Below are 24187 nucleotides of genomic sequence, written 5' to 3'. Positions count from 1 at the left end.
ATACAGTGAAAAGTTATTTTTAACAACGAGGTTTTCACTGAAACTAATTCCATCTATAGAAGAGAAAGCTATGCCCTTACCTACTCAGACTTCACTCTGACAGGTTATGAGATGCTGTTAGCAAACCTAATTCGAGATTGAAACTGAGTTAGCTGCAACACTCAGAACAACACTAAATTCTATGTTCCAAGTTAACCACCCTATTGCCTCTATTTACATATGTTCTTGGCAGCCAAGTATTATAAAGGAGGCAATAAATACTGGACTTCATTGGAGGTGGGAGCCCTGCTAGTGCAGTCTTAGAATGGCAGAGCCTGTCCCTGCTAGTTATTGATGGGAAATTGAAACAAACATTGTGCTAATCACACTCCAGCTGAAGAACTACACAATTAAAACCAAACAAAACCTGACCCCACAGCACTTCACATCAGTTCCTTTATTGTTGGTTCAAGGAGCAGAAACAGCAAGACCAAAATCACTGGATAAGGCCACTATGGCTGGACAGTTTATAGCATTATCAGTCTAAGCAAAAAAGATAATACAAACTGCTGTGTTACATATTGCCTTTGTGGTTTGTTACATTAGATACAAATATGAGAGCTCTTGTGTCCTGAAAGGCCTTTATTATAACCTTTGCTAGAGATAGAAAGGTCTGTCCTATTTCACAATTGTTAAAAATATTAGTGTAACCCAGGTTAACTAATAAGACATATGCAGAGTGAAATTCTGACCCCCACTGAAGTCAATAAGAAGTTTTACCATTGACTTCAGTGGAGTTTACTTCATTCCTTGCCTTGAATAAGTACTTGCTCAATTTTTCCCCAAGAGTAACAGTTGTGTTAGCATCGTTCATAAAAATCTGTTAGATGGCTGCCAACAGCTGTTTGTTGGTTTGTTTGTTTAAAATGGGGACACAGCTAGACACAGAATGAACCAGTCTGGAAAATAAGACAGGGAGAAGGGAAATTTGCAAAAAGCATTTGGAGGTCAGTCAGAAATCAGTCTTCTTTTGTTTTCCTCTCCCCACGAGATCTTACCACTTGCTGCCAAGCAACCCCAAGTATGAGAACCAAATTTCTAGGGGAATATGTACAGAGATGGAGGGATGCATTAAGCAAGGTGTTATGGCTAAAGATGAGCAAGGACTCAAGCTAAAGAAATCTATTTATTTAGGTATACAGAATACAAGGGGTGTTTTCCAGTGAACTATGGAAAATGCCATTTGAAGTCTGACCACTTGGAACAGACATTCTTAAATGATCCTATTATTTAAAACTGTTACTTAAATTTGAATAGAGGACTACAAAAAGCTGTTTCAGGCACAAGAGAGAACGGTGTTTAGGGTTGCACCATGTAACGTACAGAATCTGTACAAGTTTGTTGCTTAGAGTGCAAAAAAAATCCCAAGATAGTAAAATGGAAATAACTTTACTGGGTTAATGGCTGCAATTTTTCTTTTTAGGGGGAACAAAATCTGCCATAGAACAGAATATTGCCGGTTTTGTTGTGCCGGATAAAGAAGAGGAAAGGATGGTCAGCAGTGAACCGTGGTAGAATCCGAAAATAACACCCAAAGACCATTACTCCAGTAGCAGCTGCTGCCTCCGTGCCTTCTTCGTTTACCTCCACAAAGGACTTGTGAACAACCTCAGACAGAACTAGGTCATTGCCGGCTGACATTCCAGATAAATCCACCTTGTTGCTGTCAAATGCATCAGCCATTCCCATGCTCTTCAGAACAGGCTTCAGATCATAAGCTTGCTCCAACTTAAATCTGGGTAAAAGCACCTCCACTTCAGTATAGTCCATCATTTCTGGATTTATCCACTCTGTAAGTTTCTCATAGGTAAGTTCTCTTTCCAGCTACAAGAAGAAAAGGTCACAAAATTAAAGTGGAAGAAAAGCCATTAATTTATACTAACGAAACAATGACCACTGTGTGTGTTTACACAGAGATTAGCATCCTCTCCTGGTCTAGAGTGAATGTTATTGCTATAGTCAGAAGCCAAAAAGAAATGGCAGTCAGAAACATTCTTATTCTTTTTTCAATACAGACAAAAGGTCCCCCAATTAGGATCAGAGCCCCACTGTGCTATAGGCAAGTACCGGCACAAGGCCATCTTTCATGGTGACAAGTTCATGCAATTGCATGTTGTCACTAGTAATGACATGTACTTTGCAGAGGTGGCTACTGTGGGAGAGGCATTACTATTTCGCTGTCCCTTGTCAGCCCAGTAACAATATAGCACAGAAAGGAAATCAGTAGCTCTTGAATGGAGGAGCACTTGAGGACTCCCATATGAAGAAACTGTTAGGTAGAGGGTCGGGAACAGTGAGGGAGAGCCCAACCCACAACAGTTAGAAAGGAATATGAGGGGGAAATCCATCAAACAGCAATTGATTTTTGTGAGAATGGAAGCTCTCCAGGATCTCCTTCAATCTGTCACTCATTACATTCTGGCTTTATTCCAATCCCCGGTGGCCCCTCCTCTGGTCAAGAAGTCTCTCCTTTCACAACTTAACATTTCTCTGGATATCCGAGAGAGCTGGGCTTACTTGACAGTGACACATGGTATTTCCATCTCTTGAGGGACAGATGCAACAACACCGCAGCTCTCCCACCCTGTGCTAATATTGGTGAGTTTGGAGCTTGGGACTTGAATTCACAGATCTAGATGAGACTTAGTCAAATGCTCTTCTCTAGCAGGATTTGAGCTTTGTATTCAGTACAAATGCCTTACCTGTTCCAGGCCAGTGGAATTATCTTGGATTTCATCAGGAAGCAGGATAATCATACTAGTCTCCTTATCAACATAAGGGAGGTCAAGGATTTTGGTGTGAAACTCTCCTACGTATCTCATGTTAAATTTAGCTTTCTTGAACATCATCTGCACTGGTTTGCTCTCATTCTTTAAAAAAAATAAAGTATCAATGTCAACAAGTACTACAGACCCAGCATGTTGATACTAAACTAGAAGAACTGGGATTCAAATCACATGGGACATCTGAAATTAGGCTGGACAGAGCACTAGAAAATATTGTAGGGAAGGGTCCTACCATTGCCCGTTGGGGTGGCAGGGAATGAACCAGAATTCCATCAGGCTTTTCCCCATTTGTAATGCCCAGTCCCTTGAGATTTATTCAGAGGGAAATACCACATGTATTTTAGTTGCTTGGTGTGCAGTGTGAGAGAATAAAGGAAACAAGAAATACATCTACGTTAATGTATTTAATTGAAAATGTAGTTTCAAAGATGTTTTACAATAAAAATAACCAAAGGGGTTGTGTTGAGGGGATGGGATGGGCTAGAATAGAGGGTTGTGGTAAAGTGTACTTACGGCAATCCTGATTAAAAGCATTTATTATTTTCTCTGGGTGAAGTGTAGTTCAAAATTAGTGACATTTCCCTTCTTCATACCTTGTTAATTTTAAATTGCTTTTCCACTGTGTAATTCTTGTTGAATTGGGTTGCCCAGTTGCCTTTGAAGTAGATGGCGTTCACCAAGACTAGTCTGGTCATTGAATCAACAACACCCTGAGCCAACAGATTCTGGATTTTACCTTTAGGACACATTAAAGGAAGAATAGCTTTTAGCTAATACATATCTATCTACCTAGTTGTGTTATTAACTACAGTATCCTCTACCAGCTGCACAATACAAGAACTACATCTTAATCTGAAGGATTCAGTTCTGTTTTTCCACTCCTTCCCTTATTGTATCGCTCTTATGACCATATGCTTTTTAAGCAGGCTTTGGCTGTTTAGAAAGACACTGTGGAACTCTGCAAGCTACTCACCTTCAGTTTTTTCTTCTACCCAGGCATTTATATGTTTTCTGGAATCTTCTGCAGCTTTAGAGAAGTCAAGTTGTTCCAGCTCTGCATGGTAGAATTTCTGGCAGGAGTCTATAAATGTCTAGGACAAACAAAGCAGGATGTCTTAACAATATATTTTTCTGACGTGCAGTTGTAGAAGACTCAATCATAGAATCTACCTCTTCTTCCTCCACCCCTTCAGAAAGTGTCAGTCTTAACACTAACTTGTCGTCACTTCTTTTCAAGCTGAGCATTTTATTTTCTATTATTACGTTCTTAGTTTGAGCAGCCTTCTTACTGACAGATCAACAACAAGACTGCATGGTGAAAGTGATGCAATCTATTTGCTTCGGATTGAGAGTACAAGGCTTTGTAAATTAGTCTCTAGATAAAGGTTTTTGTAACCCTCCCAGAGTAACTCAAACCTGATCTAGTTCAGAAGTGAAACCTCAGGGGGGTTATTTCTATATCTCTTTTGTATAGTATGTGTGGACCATAATAACCTGCTCTTCAGCCTTATGAAACGTCTACTGTGCAAATGTCAGTAGGTCAGTAATTACGTGGTTAGGTCAAAATCATGCTCCCTCTCTCCAATTTGTATTTTGGAGTCTTCTATTTTATGGACCAAATGCCAAAGATGCAAAGTTTAACTATTTAATCACATTGGTTTTAACTTTAATTGAGAGGAGCTCTTGATCTGAGCCAATTTATACTTGCAATCCCGTTTAGTAATAAGATTACTGTAGATTGGGGAGGGTAAGGTTGATTGCCGTACTGAAAATGTAAGTTTGTTTTTTAGAATCTAAAACTCAAGAGATTTTCAGTTACCTCTTAATTTTCTGAGATGAAGGAAGGGTATCAGAAAGAGTAAGGTTAAAATCAGGGGTACTCTTTTTGGATACATTTTAAAAGGGAAATGTATGCCCCAGTAGCTGTTACTCTCAGCTAAGTCTTTGGAGAATTTCTAATCATTCTTCTGTCTGATTTTAAAAAAATTATGTCCATTCCTGTGTCCTTTGAATGCATTGTCCAATTTAAGGGGAAGGAAGACACCCCAAAAAGTCACACAATAATGCCTATTCCCTTCCCTGCCCACCATTTGAAGGAAATTCTTAAAATCTTAGCACCTGGCCAGAAATGCCTGAGTGATTAATGGAATGCTGAACAGTTGGGGTTTGTTGGACCTTCCATTGACAGCACTCCGCTCCAGTTCTCTAGAGTTCAGAGCTAGCGACTGTCAAAAGTCAGCTGAACACACAAATGGATTTTATAAGGAGACTTGCTTTGGTTAGTCAGATCCTGAACTACATAGTGCCTGTAGATTAAAGCCAACACCTTTATTTGCACTCAGAAATGGAAACATAGCAAATGTGTTATAACACAAAAACAAACTGAATGTTTGACTTACTGCAAGAAATTTAAACGTCTTTTCCCCATAGAGCCGGTTGGCAATCCTAAGCACATAATTAGTGCCTGGTTTGTTAATCTCAGAAATAAGTGACTGGTAACCATCATGAATCTCCTCTGCTTTGTCCAAAGAAAGCACCTATAGAAAGAGACAGGAATACACTCAGCATGACCCACGTGTGCTGAAACATGTGCTTTGGGACAGGTTAGTACAATGCCTTTCAGCAGCTTAGAGATGAAAGCTGTAGCCTGAACACCCAAGCCAGCCTTAAAAGGGAAAGGATTTCCCATTACACAACACATTTGGAGCTCATTGTGCTGGTTAGAAGAGGGAAACTTCATGATAAAATATTTTACTGTGGAAATAAACAACTGTTTTGAAGAGACCCCTCGCTCCGTTCTAGCTTTAGGGCACATAAAATGAACAGTTCTGCAGAGTTTAAAGGAAAACCATCAATTTTAAATCTACTCCATTTCAAAACATGAATTTAAAGTAGCTTCAGGTCTCAGACTTGTCTCTAGAGCCCCATGTCGATATTTGTAGCTTTATCGTTACTTTTTTTTAATTTGTTTCATTGTGCGAAAAACCCTGACAAACAGGGAAAATGTCTCTATGGAAGAAAGAGCGAAACACAAAGTGCTGTCAAATGCAGAAGTATACAAACTGGGGGGAAATGTCCCTTATTATCAGGGCCGGCTCCAGGCACCAGCCCAGCAAGCAGGTGCTTGGCGCGGCTAACGGAGAGGGGCGGCACATCTGGCTCTTCAGCGGCAATTCAGCAGCGGGTCCCTCGATCCCTCTTGGAGTGAAGGACCAGCCGCCAAATTGCTGCCGAAGACTGAAGTGGCAGCGGTAGAGCTGATCGCGATCGCGGCTTTTTTTTTTTTTTTTTTTTTTTGGGGGGCGGCAAAAACCCTGGAGCCGGCCCTGCTTATTATTCCCTAATCTTAACTGTTACTTGCAACACTAGGAGGTTAAAAAAAAATTCAGACAAGGTATGATTTAAGTTGATGGTATCCCTTTTAACTGTCCTTTCCCCAAGGCTTCCAGCAATGTTTTGGAACTATGCCTTCAATTCAACCACTACCATAGGATTCTGCTGCCTTTGCAATAGGGCCTCCATTTGGCCTTCCACGATGGAGTTTTGTTACATCATTTCATGTTTACATTGTTCCATTCCCCATTTTTTTCCTTCTTCTTCTCTAAGATGAAAACCTGATAGTACAATAGTTAGTATAGGTTCTTTTGGGAATACATTCAAGAACAGATCTAGCTCTTATTTGAGCTTAAACGTTAGTGGAATGAAGAAATGTTATGGCATGACCTAGTACATTAGTCCTTTGCTTTAATACGAGCAAACTTTAATTAATAGAGATCAAGAATGGCTCCTCTAGTATGAAACACTGTAGTGAAGTAAGACACCCTGAAAAGCCCTTTATAAGGGAAAACTTTAGCTCTACAGTGCTTCATTGCGTCTGGGCAGGCAAATGCCCAGAGTAACAAAAATAACCTCAGAGGCTTCCCAAAGGGCCAAACAACCAACAGGGGAGATGGGCAGCTCACCAAAGGAACACCATAGGACACAATAGGCCCAATTCAACCAAATGCAGTCTGGGATAACTCTGTGGGACACCCCTGGTAAGTCTCCGGGCTAAATTCACTGATATCAGGTCTCGTAGGTCAACGGTTTTAAAATCAAGATAAGGCCATATTCTGCTTTCATTTACATAGATGTAAATCTGGCACAATTCCATTGAAGTCTAATAGTTACTCCAGTTTTACACCAATGTAACAGCAGAATTTGTCTCAATGTTTATTTAAACATAATTAGTACTAAAGCTTAAAATTCATCCTCGGTTTGAGTTTGTGACACACTGAATAAGATTTTTTTAAAAAAAAAAAAATACTGCCTCCCAAATGTTGGATTTGCTTAAAAGTAATAACTGCTAAAGAAATGCCATGATATGATTTCCATAACAATTGCAGAGCTGTTGTACTGGTTGATATTTTGAGCAAGAGATTCTCTTGTTCTGTGTCAGTAAAATGTTCGCACCCACTAGTATATGTAATTTTTAGCAACATCTGCTAGTATGGTAGTTAATCATTCTAAACAAAAGACATATACATCCCAATTCTAAAAGTCCTTACAGATTATAAGGAATCGGTTTCAACTCCACCCTATTTTACTGTTGAAGCTGCAAGTTTAGACAACTCTTCTCCTCCCCTAAGCCAAATATTGTACAAGGCTCTAGTGGACAGCTATAAATCTAGTTTTGAAATTTGTAATTCTCACCCCAGGAAACCAAGCAGACTACACTAAAAACCCACAAGCTAAGAGAACCTAAACGGGTATGTAACTGCAACACAGAAGTCCTTCTTTGCAGACAGATCTCAGGGCCTCAACTCCATCCTCATCTTCCCTGACTCCTGCCAATTGTGCCACTATTGATCACACTCCTTTTCTAAATCTTGTTCTCCCTTCGCATTTGTGACTCTGTCTCCTGGGTCTCCTCTTAGGTCTTTGCTTGACCTTTCAGTGGGACCTCAGGGCTCCATACTTGGCACCCAACTCTTCTTCCCTAGGCCCTCTTTCTCTCTAGAGGTTCTGAGTGCTCATTGGAACAGGATTTGGCATTAAGAGTTTAATGAACTAGGCCTACATTTTCAAAAGCGACTAGTGATTTTTTTGGTTGCCCAACTTGACACCTTAAAGGGGGCCTGATTTTAAGAAAATGCTCCTGGCTATGTTTTTAAGACATATTTAGGTGACTAGTATAATCTGATATTAATCCCAGAGAATGTAATTGAAGAAGTTCTTTTCTAACTCTTGAGGCAGCTAGACAGCTCTCTCTTTTTCAAGGCACCTCAGCTGTATGGTGCCACCAAAATTCTACTCTCAGGCACACAAGGATGATAATGGGAGTTTTCCATAGGTACAAAACATACAATAGAGACCTGTAGTTCAGCTTCTAGACCAAAGTTGTCTTAAGTGGTTCAAATTTATCCAGACATACCTTTGCCATCTGGGCTGCAGTGTTACCTTTTGCACCCAAAAAAACCATGGACAAAGCAGAGGAGATACTCAAAGGAGAAAAGAATAAGTTCTGTGTATTGGCATTTTCACTCAGCTTTTTGAATAGGTTGAGTGCAAAGGTGGTGTTTGCTTTACTGAGATTATCCATGGTTCAGAACCTATAAGACAAAACACAAAGGAAAGATCACATAAGATACAGATTTAAAATGTAATGAGTGTTTAATGTGCCAGATTCTCAGCTGGTATAAAGCACCATAACTCCACTGAAGTCAGTGGAACTACACTGGTTTTATACCACCTCAGGGTATAGCAAAGCATCAAATAAATTTAAGGATCATGTGTTCTGTCTCTCTCTCAAAATCCGAGTTTATATAAGAGCCTTCAGATAACAAGTGGGACAAACTCACACAAATTGCAAAGTTTTCCAATTCTTTAAGATTCGTGTTGAGTTTCAATAGAATTATACACTGTTTTTCAGGAATTCAGTATCTAGCTGGCAGACTGTCTAGTCACATGAATAAAATTTATATTTGATATTTATATGGGTGATCCAAATTTATCAACAGATGTTGAATTTGTTTTATAGTTAATGGTCATTATTGGAGGCACATTGTTTAAGTCACAGCTGTGCAATACTTAATACCTCAAATTTATTTTAATCCAACCTGTAGTACATAATTACTGTATTTGAATTTATATTAGATTCTATGGTGTAAAATATTCACTGCATGTACTTTATGATCTGGGTTGGTAACTTTCTTAGTCAACCAAACTGATTTTGGGTGTAAAGTTCTATAAACACCTGCCTTATTCACTCATTAGTGGTAAATCCACATATTACTTCCCACTGCTTTTTAGCCCACTAGGATAGTGTTTGTCTTCTATTTCACAGCAGAGTTATGGAAAGTGGATCCTGTGACTATATGCTCTAGAGGGGTGGAGTGCCAGATTGAGGCAAAATGTGAAGAGAAATAGGAAAACACAATGGGAAGTAGGAGAGAGAGGTTGTGATGGTGAGGGAAACACAGGTAAGATGAGAGCTTTTTATTGCAGTCTTCTCTCTTTAATGTTTCATCCCTTTCTTTTGTTTGTCATTTTTAACTTCCTTTCCTCTTCCGTTCCTGACACCTCAATTAGAGGGCAATTGTCCAGCACTGGTTTTGTTTTATACTCTCAGCCCATCTATTCCTGTCTGTCAGTGACCAACAGGAGATTCTGCTTCCAGCATTTCTCACTCAACCAGTTGGGAGACTGACAGCAATCATGACAAGACAGTATTATCCTTAATTCACATTGTAGTATGACAGATCTTCGGGATTAAAGAAAGTCTAATGAAGATGAATAGTAGACATATGTGCCCATCCAAGAACACATAATAATAATAAAACGAACCAGCGTTGCCATCCGATGACTGGTCTGTAGCTTATATGAAGTGAATTTGGTTGTCTTTGTCAAATAGCCCATGAAAGGAGTCCGCATTGCAGTCTCTTTATTAGTCTCCGCAACATAATGGCTTTATTTTGATGCTGCTGCCTGGTAGTTGCTCATTTTAAATACACTTGTGCATAAAGAAATTACTGGAAAGCTCCCAATTAGAGCTGACTGATATCTTTTGTATTTTCGGAACCTATGACCAGCCGGCAATACTAACTGAAATTAATTGTGTGGGGGATTTATTTGGTTATTGATGTTAGGATATAGACATTCAGGCCTGTCTGCAAAGGCCTATATTTTAAGAATTTAGGTGTATTCTTATCACTTAGCTAGTTATAGAGGTATAAAAGAAAAGAATCAAAATCACTGTGTCTGTGTAAGGGCCTTCTTTTACTGTGACAGTCTGAGCCCTGTTTTTAGGCTAAGCCAGAGGTCGGCAACCTTTCAGAAGTGATGTGCCAAGTCTTCATTTATTCACTTCGATTTAAGGTTTTGCATGCCAGTAATACATTTTAACGTTTTTAGAAGGTCTCTTTCTATAAGTCTATAATATATAACTAAACTATTGTTGTATGTAAAGTAAATAAGGTTTTTAAAATGTTTAAGAAGCTTCATTTAAAATTAAAATGCAGAGCCCCCCAGACTGGGGGCCAGGACCCAGGCAGTGTGAGTGCCACTGAGAATCAGCTCGCATGCTGCCTTCGGCACATGTGCCAGAGGTTGCCTACCTCTGGGCTAAGCCTTTGGCTAAGCAGCAGAGGCCAGCCATAAGCTGGGAAGTGTATGGTCACATCCTCACATTCCAAACTAGTCACATTGAAATAAGGTGCTATTGGGATGTTAGGAATAACAGGACAGGATTGTATTCCTATCACCTCCAGAGAAAGGGAAGAGCCTAGAAGATGTAAAAGGAAACTTAGTTTGATAGCATTCTGTCTGGGAAGAATTCACTTATCAATAGCTGTAAATAGCAATAGATGTGAAATCCTCATTTCTGTATTCTATCACTGTAGTCTCCACTTCCCAATTTTTTTGTCTGTATAATCTCTGTCCGGTTCTGTGATTGTTTCTGTCTGCTGTATAATTAATTTTGTTGGGTGTAAACCAATTAAGGTGGTGGAATATAACTGGTTAAATAATCATGTTATAATATGGTAGGATTGGTTAGTTAAATTTCCGTAAAATGATTGGTTAAGGTATAGCTAAGCAGAACTCAAGTTTTACTATATAGTCTGCAGTCAATCAGGAAGTAAAGGGGGTGGGGGGAATGGGAACAGGGGTGGGGGAATTGGAATTATGTTTCGCTAAGGGGGGCGGGAATGGGAACAGGGACACAGGCAAGGCTCTGTGGCATCAGAGCTGGGAAGGGAGACACTGAGGAAGGAAACTGGAATCATGCTTGCTGGAAGTTCACCCCAATAAACATCGAATTGTTTGCACCTTCGGACTTTGGGTATTATTGCTCTCTATTCATGCGAGAAGGACCAGGGAAGTGAGAGAGTGAAGGAATAAGCCCCCTAACAATTGATATGGCAATAAAGAGCTAGAACAAACTGCAGAGTCTCTACAAAACTGTTTCTAATAACAATATTCTAAAAGAATATTCAGCTATTTAGGGGATTTCTCACGTGCACACTTACAGCGCGGTAGCAAAGAAATCATTATTGTAGAAGGATGGACTGTTGATTACAGTGTTCTTTTGGGACACAGGTGACCCAGTATCAACTCTCGGCTCTACAACAGACTTCCCGTGTGGCCTTGGGCAAGACACATAGGCTATGTCTACACTGCAATGAAAGACCTGAGGCACAGATATGGCTAGTTTGGGTCAGCTGACTTGGGCTGCAGGGCTATAAAACTGCAGTGTAAAATTCAGGCTCAAGCTGGAGCCGAGACCCTGAGACCCTGTGCGGGGGGAGAGTCCCAGAGCCCAGACTCCATCCTATTGTCCCACTGAATCTAAAAAAAAAAAGAGGGGAGAGGAATTACTGTTGATCATCATGACATCCAAAGATTACAAATTGGTTCCTGTTGCAGTGTTACCAGAAATTCAAAGTCTGATTCAGTCCATGTTTGGTTACCCTAAGTACCACTGAAACATGAGACACTTGTGCACTGTAAAGCTTAGACTGAATTTAAAAAAGAATCCACAGAGAATTTTACACCACACACACAGGTAAACACTTGCACTTCTCTTGTGTAGATGGGATACATATTTTATAGTTTTAATTCCTGCAGTGTTTGTTGCTTGCTTGTTTGTTGAATCCTGTACCTTTTGGGCACTATTAAAAGCACCTTGAACTTAATAAATTTAATTTAAATCAACTTGCAATTTATGTTACAGGAAAAAAAACAGACTCAGTACTGGCACTTGTTCTTTGTCCTCCTTGACCCCAAAACTAGGCGACACAAGACAGCAAATCATAAATCTGCTAGTTCCTTAACACGTCTGACCAAATACTGCAAGACCAATCTGTCCTGATCACGCTGTCTTATTACCGAAGACAGAAGTTTATCAAAACCCTAAAACAAATAATCAGCGTACCAAGAGACATTCACTCTGGTTCCAAAATAGTGCTATTAACTTAGAAATAGCAGGAATACACTGACTCTCTTTGATTTAAAATATTAATTGATCATCTGGATTAAAGTTCTTTAAAACAGTTTGAGGGCAATGATACCAAGTAAATGAATTATCTGCCCCTTTCCATTTTACAATAATCCTATTAGGAAAAGAACACTCTTCCCCATCTCCCTTAGAGGAACGCATTTCTCTGTAGTATACATGTCTACGTATACCACGGGCCATACTATTAGGCCTAGCCAATCAGATTCCTTTCATGACCATGATAATGGAGCTGCTTTTTTAGTTTCCCAAACAGAGCTGCCAGACCTCAATATTCTGCCAATGACACCGTGCAGAAATTTGAGTGCCCCAGATGACCTGATCCTGACTGGCCATCAAGAAAAGTTCATGTGTCTAATTGGGAGTGGTGAGCATTATATGTATAGTGTGTGCATTCTGTTTTGGTGATTGTTAATAAATAGAGGTTAACTAGGATATTATCGTGCAAGGCTCTTTCATTGGAAAAAGACCCTGTAAACCTGCAAAAGATTAAGCCCTGAGTCTACAGGGAATGGGTGTTTGCTCTGAGTCCAGAGGAGTAGAGCCCAGAGCCTATGGAGGGGTAAAGTTAGAGTGCCTAAATTAAGAGGGATATGCCTGAGCCCTAGGAACAGGGTAAGGGTGGGTGCCCTAGAGTGTAAGGTAACGCCTTGAGCCCTAGGAACCTGGTAGCGGTAGAAGCCTTGAGCGCTAGGAACTGGGTAGAGATTAGTGCACTAGAGTGTGCAAGTGACAGAGAATTTTGTGCGTAGAACAGTTTGAGTTTTAAAAATTAATCTCAATTTTAAAAAAATTGTGTATTCATATCTATCTCCCCTTGTGGGGGAGCATAATGGGAGCAAAGGCAAAAGCAGTATTTAACAAGTTGTAATGTTTTTGTAGATATATTGTTATCTTAAAAACTAAGGCCCTGATCCTGCAATAAGTTTGCATGTGTGGACCTCCGCAGCCTCACAGAGCTCCATAAGGCAGTTAGTGGGGCTTTATGCAGGGCTTGTTGCAGGATTGGGGCCTAAAGTGTATATATCCATAAGTGGCTCCCCACCCCCACCTCAAAATGAAAAGGCTTGTTTTACAGTGAAATAATACAGAAGACTATCTGGTGATCACAATATCCCATATCTTTTGATATACAGTTAGCTCTATTTGTAAAAAGAGGGGGGGAAAAGTGAGTGACCCAGAATGTGCCTAATACAAGCAATGAGTCAGAAAAAATTAATCCCAACTTTAGCCTGATGCGGCCCCCCATTTGCTCTTTCGAATTCAGTCTGAATAGCTTCCTTTTATGCTGTTACAAAACCACAAGCAGCAGCAGAAAGTCCCCGCTGAAGTTAGATGCTGGCTTAAAGCTACAGTGCTCTATATTACCAAAAAGCTTGTCTCTCACCAACAGAAGTTGGTCTAATAAAAGCTATTACCTCACCCACCTCGTCTCTCTTATATCATGAGACTAATAGGGCTACATTATATACTTATTGAAATACCAGCCAAAACAACATGCGGGCCTTGCAGCGGATTGTAAAATCTTCAGGCTCAGTTCGGTCATGGGTAGTGCGGATTTATGCCACTATACCGAGCTTATGAAAATAATTGTGGTATGTTCATTGCAAGCTTTATTGCCTTCTTCAATCCAGCGCTCTAGGACAGTCATTTAGAGACAAGTCCGCTGTTTTAGTGGCTCAGTAAATGGCAGTGCCAGGCACCTCCCATCGCCGGAGCCTCTTCCACAAGAATCAGCAGCCAAGGCCGGACCCCTGTATGCGCAACGGATTTAATAAATCCCAAGTACCAGCAACCTGGGCTGCGTGTACCACACCCACCAGCTCTGTCCTACCCCACCGGCAAGGGAACCAGGGGAGGGTCCTTGGCTGACACTGCAAAACCCAGGGCAAGGTGCACAGCATCACAGGGTTCCTCCTCCACCTGGTCTTACCGGGAGGAGGAAACCACAGGCTGAGCCACCTTCTCAAGGCAGGGAAAGGACCTGAGACACCTATTGTGAGTTGTGGATTCAAGGTTCAGGTGTCTGGTCTCTTAGGAGTCTGACTCCTCCCCTGTCTCCCCCAGACATCCCCAGACAGTCCTGCCCGCCCACTCCCGCCCATCCCAGCAGGAGCACAGGGTGCCGCACCCCCGGGCTTGCGGTGTTTCCATCACACACCGGGTTTACAGTTCGGTTCCTGGCTCTCAGCCCCCCACTGCACAAACTGTCCCAGCGCCCGGAGCAGCGTCACTGCAAGAGACACAAACTCACCGGACACCAGCGAGACCCCCCCGCCCTCGGCTGCTTGAACCAACCGTGGGGCCGATGCCCGGGGCGGACTCCGGCTCCCAGCGCCTCCTCCCGCCCGCCAGAACCGAGCGGCCCTGAGCCCCAGGCTGGAAACTAAACCCAAGTCGCAGCCCCGCTCCCCGCCCGCCCCCGGCTCCGGGTTTCTACCGCGCCCGAGGCAGCGAGCGCGGCAGGACCCGCCCCACACGCAGGCGGCCCCGGACAGAGGGCGCCAGGCCGGGACTGACCCAGGGGCGGTGCTGCGGGACCGGTGCGGAATCGGGCGGCGGCTGCTTCGGGGAGCCGGGCGCGCAGGTCGCTGAAGAAGCTCCGGTGGCGCTGGGCAAAGGGGAGGCGGCCTCGGGCTTGTGTTAGCTCCGCTGAGCCGGGGGCTCGATCACTTCCCTCCGGAAGCGCCGGGAGCCACAACAAGGCGTTTTATGCCTCCGCCCCTCCCTAATTTCCTGCACCAGCGGGTTTGAGTTGCCCTGGTAGGGTTACATGTCATACATGCTGCTCCCGGCAGTTCATAGAAGCAAGTCGCTAAGGCCCTGTCTAGACTAGGAAAGGAGATGTGTTTGCCAAGTGTGTTAGCGAATATTTCAAATAGCATGATTTTAAACACCCCTGTGCAACCTGATGCAAAGACAAGCATAAGCATTATAGTCAGATGGATGTGTTGCCTGCACAGAGTGCCCGAGGACAGCAACAGCGGGTTCCCTTGCCCAGTGTGCTTCGCGCCAATGAACACACCAAGCAATCAAAGTTTATTTGAGATCTCAAAGTGGTGCAAGGAGACAGGCACGTCTCAGATCAAGCACACCAACATAAGCAGCCTTTGTCTTTTATACATTTTGCAGTTAACCCTTTCCCTTCTTCCCCCGCCCTTTCTCACCCCCCCTCCTCCATTCACACCTCTCCCCCTTTCTCCCTCTGGCTACATTACACGATCTTGGCTGTGCAGCTTGTTCTCACTGTTTCTTTCTGCAAGTAATCTTGTCCTTTAGCTAGAAGCATGTAGGTTTCCCTTATCACTACTGCTTCCCAGCTGCTGGCCTGTGAGGTTAGTAAAGTTTAACATGTAGGGGCTTTGATTCACTTTGGCCTAGAGCCGGGGGGGCTTCATCGACTCTCGGGTCTTCCAACCCCCCCGAGTTACCTAGGGTGATGCCTAGTGACACCAACAGATGCATGCTGGTGAAAGTTTTCATATCAGTTGTGCTCACCAATTTGAATAGTAGAAACATAATCTCAGTGGGTTTTTTTATTGCTTTAAGTGCAAGTCATACACGAATTATGGAGTAAAATATGAGCTAAAAGCACATTGGAATTTGTGTAAATAACAGGAATATCTTTGCTAAACTGCATTCGTGGACTGAAAACCTATTTTTCTACTTTATTAGTGACATAGGTAACTAGGAATGGGAACAAATTACAACTAGTAATTACATTAACAACACATTACTGTTTGAATAATGCAGGTTTTAGATCATATGTCCATGAGCATTATAGTCAGACAGGAGGCATGCTGGTGGAAGTTTTCATATCAGTTATGCTCATTAGACCTGTTAGACAATCTAATTTACAAACATTTTCAAAAGATCAGGCACAGGAACAAACATTAGTATGAGCAACATGACACACCTGCGTAGCCCTCTAAAAACATCAGCAGGTCATGAAATGGACAAAGATGACAAGTTCACTGGCTGGGGAGGCTAGGCCAGTTCACTGACTCTGTGCCAACATTGCCAGAGAGCATTGGCAGAATGTTTAGTGCCTCATCCAGGCCCTGTTGTGGAAAATTTGCTAGGCCTAAACTTTAGTTGGCTCAGGTAGGCCTGTACTTTGGCTCGAGCCTGGACATTAGTCAAGTTACCTGGAAGAAGGGGGTTTCTGGAGAAAAGGGGATGTTGGAAGGCAGGGTGAAAGAAAGTTACAAATGCAGAACTATCTATAATCACAAGGCTTGTGATTCATAACTGCCCACTGGTAGTTTTAGGGGAAGCTTGTAACCGCAAAAGGCAAACTGAGAATAACAGGAAAGCTTGCTATGCTGAATTCCCCTTTATGGAAAATGTATGCCAGGGGTCGGCAATCTCTGGCATGCGGCTCGCCAGGGTAAGCACCCTGGTGGGCAGGGCCAATTTATTTACCTGCAGACGCGGCAGGTTCGGCCGATCGCGGCCCCCACTGGCTGCGGTTCGCCGTCCCAGGCCAATAGGGGTGGCGGGAAGCGGCGCAGGCAAGGGATGTGCTGGCCGCGGCTTCCCGCCGCCTCTATTGGCCTGGGACAGCGAACCGCGGCCAGTGGGGGCCGCGATCGGCCGAACCTGCCGCGTCAGCAGGTAAATAAATTGGCCCTGCCCACCAGGGTGCTTACCCTGGTGAGCCGCGTGCCAGAGGTTGCCGACCCCTGATGTATTCCAAATATGGCAATAATGTTGATAAGAAAGTATGTATTACTAATTGTGGTTTTTTGCTATATAAGCTACTCAAAATCTGTATTCAGGGGGACTGCCAGTTCGCTGGTCCCCGCCGTGCATGCTCGAAAATAAAGAGGCCTCAGGCGATTCTGATCCAAACACAACAGCCCTTAGGGAGGTAGGATGGTCTCACTAAATGTAAATGTTTAGTTTAGAGAGCTTCTGGTGAAGATTGAATTTCACATGTTTTTGCCTTGGATTTTATGAAATTACAATAATTTCCAAAATGTTAATTCTCAAAGTGAAAATTTAGACTAAAGATAGTTAATGTTTTTATACACTTCCAAGTTTATTACATGTCAGACAAGATCTCTAACAAACTCGTTACAGTCTATGTGATAACACTTCAGTCAGCCAGATCACACTTACAGTGAAGTCAGTGGGAGAAGGAATTGTCGATTTTCCTCTGCTTCTATGAGCAGTGTTATTACTGATTTAACAACTCTTTTAGTGCTTATGAATGTACAATGTTTGTCCAGCAGACTGACTCCTAAATGGTCCAGCATCTGTCATTTAGACAGAATGTCATGGTTCCAAATAGAATGCTGTGGACATTATGTGATGAGGTTAAATTTCTATTTTAACACTCTGAAAGAACAAAAGAAAATATATTTTGGGTGGGGAAAACTTTATAAAAATACATCTCAAGGCAAATATGAAATTCAGAGCTAATACTGACTCTCTATCATTAACTGGCCTTGTTGTGCCTGGGATTTGCAAACAGGACTTACTGTGTTTTCAATTACCCTTTGTATACAGATCTGCAACACCTGTGAGTAAGAGAGCTAATTATTTAAGCACTTGACTGTGGCTGGGTCTAATGTGGCCATGGACGACAGTGGCAGAGATTAAGAGCCCCCCTCTTTCCCAAATCATTCTGCATGACTGCTTAAGACCTGCCCCCATCTTGTTTGCAGCCATGGGGATGGGGTCATGGCCTGAACGCTGAGGTGTATTCTCCTGTCCCGTGAACAAATGGGTGGGGAGAGACAGCCAGGGCAGGCCTTGCCATGAGGCAAACTGAGGCGGCCGCCTCAGGTGCCAGACTGTGGGGGGCGCCACTAGGACCCAGAGTGTAGAAAATTGTGTCTGCTGCTGGTTCATATGTGGTCTCTCTGCTCTAGATGCACAGAGATGGTGAAGTGCTGTGCTGGAGGAAGGAGGGCACAAGAGACATAACAGGGAGGCAGGAGAAAAGGTGAGAGGGAATAACAGAAAGCAGCAGGAGCTGCAGGGAGAGAGAGGAGGAGGAGCCTCTTATGTGTCTCTAGCACCCCCAGGAGCCTGGACTGATTAACACCAGCTTCTCAGGGAGCTTCCTGTTTCCTGCTGCTTCCCTGAACCCACTTGAGGAGAACAGGCAATCAGCTGAAGTCGTAGGAGCCAGTTAGGCCCTTAAGATGCTGATATTTTCCCTCACTCCGGCCCTGCTACCAGCCTGCTTATTTGTCCCCTTCAGCTGAGTGTTGAGAGCCACTATAGCTGGCACAGAACAGCAGTCATGAGTGAAAGAAGAAAACGCCCCTCTGGGGCAGCATTCAGAAAAAGAAAGAAAGCAAAGGAAGCAGGAAGGAGCTCTCCTGAGATACATAGACACAAATGTTCATGGTGAGCTTTCCGGCCCCAGTGAGGATGTGAGTGGTGAGGAGATGCCTGATCTTCCAGTTAGTCAGAGTGCAGGTGACCTGGCAGCTACCGCAGCATCCATATCTCCATCTCAAATGGATGTAACCATGCACATTCCTGAAGAAAAGTGTAGATGAGAGAAGAGTGTGGTGGAGGCGCAAGAAACAGTTGCTGCTGAGTTTAATTCCTTAAGTCTAGATGATCCAGGACTGTGGACCCACTTGAGCAGTAGCCTGAAGGACTTCCTTGTACTGCATGGGCCACAGCATGCAGTGAAAAACTTCATGTTCCCCAAAGACAATGAAAATAGAAGTTTCCATCCAACACGTTACTGGCGTGAAATCCCCAATGGTGACAGAGTGGAGAGGCCATGGCTTATGTACTCAAAAACCCAGAATGCTGCATACTGTTTTTGTTGCAAACTCTTTCAGTCTAATGTTCCAGCCACATTGGGTTCTGCAGGAACAAAGGACTGGAAGAATCTGGCTAGAAATCTGGCATGCCATGAGAAGGCAATAAATCACCAGAGAGCATTCCATAGGTGGAAAGAGCTTGAGATGAGACAAAAGTTAAAGGTTGCATCAGAGTCTCTTTACTGGCAAAATGTTCTGAAAAGGCTCATTGCCATTGTGACAATGCTTGCTACCCAAAACCTAGCACTGAGTGGCACTTCAGATCAGCTGTAGGTGCCAAACAATGGAAACTTCCTTAAAATTGTGGAGCTGATGGTTGAGTTTGATGCTGTACTCCAGGAGCATCTAAGAAGAGTCACCACCCAAGAAATGTACACATACCACTACCTTGGAAAAACAATTCAAAATGAGATCATACAGTTACTGGCAACAAAAGTCAAACAGAAGATTGTGGCACACCTGACAGCCATACGGAACAAATGACTTTAATGGTACGTTTTGTAACAACAACAGAACCTAGTGAAAATGTCCCTGAAATGGTGACTGTCAGAGAGCATTTTCTAGAATTTATTAACATTGATGATACTACAGGAGCTGGTATGACAAATGTGCTTCTTAAAAAGCTGGAAGATACGGGAATTGCAATAGCCGACATAAGAGGTCAGGGCTACGATAATGGTGCCAACATGAGAGGAAAGAACAGAGGAGTAGAGACACAGATCCGAGAGTTAAACCCTCGAGATTTTTTTATCCCATGCAGTTCTCATTCATTGAACTTGGTGGTCAGGGATGCAGCATCAGCTTCTAGTGAGGCTACTGAATTTTTTAATGTAATTCAAAGCATCTGTGTATTTTTCTCTGCATCAACTCATCGATGGCAAATTTTGAAGCAACATCTGGGAACATCCTCTCTGACACTGAAACCACTGAGTGCCACACAATGGGAAAGTCGAGAGGAGGTGATAAAGCCTATCAAACACCAAATTGGGAAGATAGATGATGCCATAGTTGCCATTATGTAGGATAATGTTATGACAGGAACTATTCGTGGGAGAACAATGGTAGAGGGAAATGGAATCACCAGAAACATACATAACTTCAAATTTCTGTGTGGCTTAGTGTTGTGGCATGATATACTGTTTGAAATAAATGTTGTAAGCAAGAGACTCCAAGGTGTTGACCTTGATATATCTGGAGCAATGGAACAACTGGACAAAGCAAAGTTATACCTACACTCTTACCGGTCAGATGAGGGATTTCAAAATGTTCTGAAGGGTGCACAGAAGTCGGCAGAGGAACTTCACACTGAAGCTGTTTCCCCACCCATTCAAGAATACAAGAGTCACTGAAGAAGAAAACATTTTGATTACGAGGCACGGGATAATCCCATAAGAGACCCCAAACAACAATTCAAAGTTGAATTCTTTAACCAGGTGCTAGATTGTGCAATACAGTCAGTTGAAGAATATTTCATGGAGCTCAAGGAACACAGCAGTATATTTGGGATGTTGTATGATATTCCAGAACTCCTCACTATACCTGAAGAAGACCTACACCAGCAATACAGGGCACTAGAGACAGTGTTGACACATGATGACATGCGTGATATTGATATGAATGATTTAGGTGATGAACTGAAAGCCCTTTCAAGATACATTTCAGTAGGATCAACTCCAAAGGCTGTTCTGGAATATATGTGCACAAATAAGATAACCACCCTCTTTCCAAATGCTTTTGTTGCTCTGCACATACTTCTAACACTTCCTGTAACAGTTGCCAATGGAGAACGCAGCTTCTCCAAGCTGAAGTTAATAAAAACACATCTACGCTCCACAATGACACAGGAGAGGCTGGTCGGCCTTGCAACCATCTCAATAGAGCATGAGCTGGCCCAGACTGTGGACCTTCAGCAGGAAGCAGTTCAAATCTTTGCAACCAAGAAGGCACTTTGATTATTATTCAAACACATAAAAATGCCAATGTTTACTATGCAGACAAAAAAAGTTACATTTGCTGTTCAGGCATTTGAAAGCTAAGTGTTACTTAAAATTTTTGAACAAGGCATTTTAAGTTGTTAGTTCTCCTTTATTGGGGTAGGTAGCAGAGCAGTACCATGAGAAGAGTAGACCAGGAAGAAGGCAGAATTGAGATCTTTCAAAGTTTTGGCCCAAGTGAGTGGGTATGGGGGCGTCATTTGAGCTCCCCGCCTCAGGTGCCAAAATGTTGTGGGCCAGCCCTGGGGACAGAGGCTACAGAGCCATGACTCTGGCCCCCATAATACTAGCCAGGAGAGCAGGCTCAGTGCAGTGGGTAGTATGCTGCACTCTGTAAGGGGCTGCAGTAGATTGCTGTCTCCTCAGTGCAGCAGAGGAGCACAGGAGAAAATGTGCCTCAGTGTGTGTCTCTGAGGCATAATAACTTCTGAGGCTACTCCTGACGGAGGCAGCTTATGCTCAGGGCTCTAACTAAAAGCACAAACTAGACCTAAGCTTTGAATTTCAGGCTTCAATTTGTATTTCCGAGTTGCATGGTGAGCAAATGATGTTATTTAGTAGCAGAGAGTAATACATTCTAGGGGGAGCAGAATCTGCCAAAGAAGAGGATGCTGTTGGTTTTGTTGTGCCTGATGAAGAAGAGGAAAGGGTGATCTGCCTTAAATCTTACAGAATTTACAGATCTTCTCACTACTACAACAACTGCACCGCCACCCTGCAGCCTCAGTGCCCTCTTCATTGACCTCAACAAAGGACTTGTGAAAAACTTGTGACAAAAAAAGATCATTAGTCTCAGACATCTCTGTCAAGTCAGCTTGTCTCTGACTGAAGGCATCTCACATCCCCATACTGCCCCAAGTGCACTGGAGGTTATAGCTCTCTTCCAGCTTGATCCTGGGCAGAAACAACTCCACTTCAGTCGTCTTCATCATTTCTGGGCTGGTCCATTTGATAATTTCTCATAGGTCAATTCCCTCTCTAGCTATACTGAGTTAAAAAAGAGAGGGAAATAGACAATTAAAGAGCAAAAACAAAATCATGAATAAATGAAAAAAGCTCATCCTAAAGGCACAAAACACATACATTGCTACCACCCTCGGCTATTGCCATCATTATAGGATGTGCTACATGCAAATAGGGTTTGATCCTGCAAGGTGCTAAATGATGTATGCTCACGTTTATCTAAATGGGAGGTGACCTTACATGCAGGATTGGGTCCATAGAGGAGTTCCCTGTTTTTTCTATTTAAACGTACATGGGAATGTTCCCCTCTTATTTACATATAGAGCTCCTGTTAATGTTAATAGAACATCTACATGTGCATGCAAGGAAGACTTGTCCCATCGCAACTATATATGATTGGTGTGCATGGGGTCTTGCAGACAAGTAAGAGGATATGGTCCTTGCCCTGATGTGCTTACAAATGGAGCATCTGATTTTTCATGTTGTTGAGATCTCTTGGTTCCCATTGAGTTGGGGGCACTCAGCACCTACTGTGAGGAGCTTAGTCCCTTGCAAGGTGGGTTAGTAATTACTTACTTCACTAGGTAAAGAGAGCACAGAAAACAGAGGGGGAGGGATAGCTCAGTGGTTTGAGCATTGGCCTGCTAAACCCAGGGTTGTGAGTTCAATTCTTGAGGGGGCCACTTAGGGATCTGGGGCAAAATCAGTACTTGGTCCTGCTAGTGAAGCAGGCTGGACTCAATGACCTTTCAGGGTCCCTTCCAGCTCTGTGAGATAGATAGGGGAAAAGGGAGTACAGCTCTTGGAAGTGCATTAACTGCAATGCAAGGAGCCAGAAAGTCAGATTGCAGTCCACTTTGTGCTACCCAGACAAAAGAACTGGCTTCAACCACCAGTTTGGAATTCTTGTTTAACAGAATCACCACATAATGTATAGCAAGATCTACACTTCCCACTCAAGAGTAATGCAGCTATTCCAACAGAATGCTGAAAATCCTGCATATTACAACAGAGAATCAGGTATTCCCTAAATATACGTATGACTTTATGGAATCCACAAGATGTGCACATATTGAAACCAATTAACTCCTTGCTTCTCATTCCTCACCCTACTCCCCCATGGTTTGTTACTCTCTCTCATTGCATCACATCTGAAACTAGGCTGTAAGCTCTTCTGCGACACAGACCTGGTTTATTTGTTCTGGAAAATTCCTTGCACTCTTTTGGGCTGCATCTAGATAATAATACATCATGCCAATGATACTCCTTAATGTTGTAACTTTCGTGATATCATTGTCAGTCCAGTAGATTTATCCTCAGTGTCATCTGGTAATAGGATGAGCATGCTGCGGTATTGACGTATGGAAGCTCAGCAATTTTGCCCTTCATTGTTTCCAAGTAGCATATTGGAAATGTATCTTTCACAAACATCATCTGCACCGGTTTAGTCTTGGTCTGTGAAATTATATATCTCCATAAAAAATAAATATCACTACTTCTTTCTTTGAAACGTATGTGTCATCAGTAAATATGCATGACTTGCATCAGATGAAATGTGAATATAAGTTTGAATACAGTTTTATGAACCAAAGTTGATTGCATGGTTTAACACAGCTCCTTTTCTGAGAAAATATTCATTGTCCTGTTGTTTGTCTCAAAGCATGGTTTTCTGTGACCTGGGTTGACCTTCCACTCTTCCCCAATACATGCACAATAACTCACAGAAGGTGGGACAGAGGAGCCACAAAATTCTGCAAGGATCACCTTAATGAATTTCCTAACAATTGGTCTTAAGAACATAAGAACAGCCATACCAAAGGTCTATCTAGCCCAGTATCCTGTCTTCCGCAAGTGGGCAATGCCAGGTGCCCCAGAGAAAATGAACAGAACAGGTAATCATCAAGTGAGCCATTCCCTGTTGTCCATTTCCAGGTCCTAGTAAACAGAGGCTAGGGACACCATCCCTGGCTAATAGCCATTGATGGACTTAACCTCCATAAATTTATCTAGTTCTTTTTTGAACCCTGTTATAGTCTTGGCCTTCACAACATCCTCTGGCAAAGAGTTCCACAGGTTGACTGTGTGTTGTGTGAAGAAATACTTCCTTTTGTTTGTTTT

The 24187-nt window shown here is 42.7% G+C and overlaps 1 protein-coding gene and 1 pseudogene across 2 annotated transcripts; both read right to left on the bottom strand.

Moving 5' to 3' along the window:
• Positions 1–421: 421 nt before the first annotated feature.
• LOC112109457 (serpin B6-like) lies at positions 422–14966 on the bottom strand. Of its 2 annotated transcripts, none has more exons than XM_026658624.2 (7): positions 14839–14966; positions 8239–8416; positions 5225–5362; positions 3799–3916; positions 3419–3561; positions 2742–2909; positions 422–1863 (listed from the first exon to the last, which is right to left on the bottom strand). In XM_026658624.2, the coding sequence occupies exons 2-7, from the start codon at positions 8404–8406 to the stop codon at positions 1459–1461; spliced, it is 1140 nt and encodes a 379-aa protein (XP_026514409.1). In that variant the 5' UTR covers positions 8407–8416; positions 14839–14966; the 3' UTR covers positions 422–1458. The 2 variants fall into 2 exon arrangements, with proteins under 2 accessions (XP_026514409.1, XP_026514412.1); XM_026658627.2 differs by lacking the exon at positions 14839–14966 and adding an exon at positions 14573–14718.
• Positions 14967–21683: 6717 nt separating this feature from the next.
• LOC112109153 lies at positions 21684–23503 on the bottom strand (annotated as a pseudogene).
• Between the last annotated feature and the right edge of the window lie 684 nt (positions 23504–24187).

Source organism: Terrapene carolina, unplaced genomic scaffold (genome assembly GCF_002925995.2).
Source record: "Terrapene carolina triunguis isolate 2854851 unplaced genomic scaffold, T_m_triunguis-2.0 Scaffold53, whole genome shotgun sequence".
In the NCBI taxonomy this organism is placed as follows: domain Eukaryota; kingdom Metazoa; phylum Chordata; order Testudines; family Emydidae; genus Terrapene; species Terrapene triunguis.
This window is presented reverse-complemented; position numbering and strand designations above follow the sequence as displayed.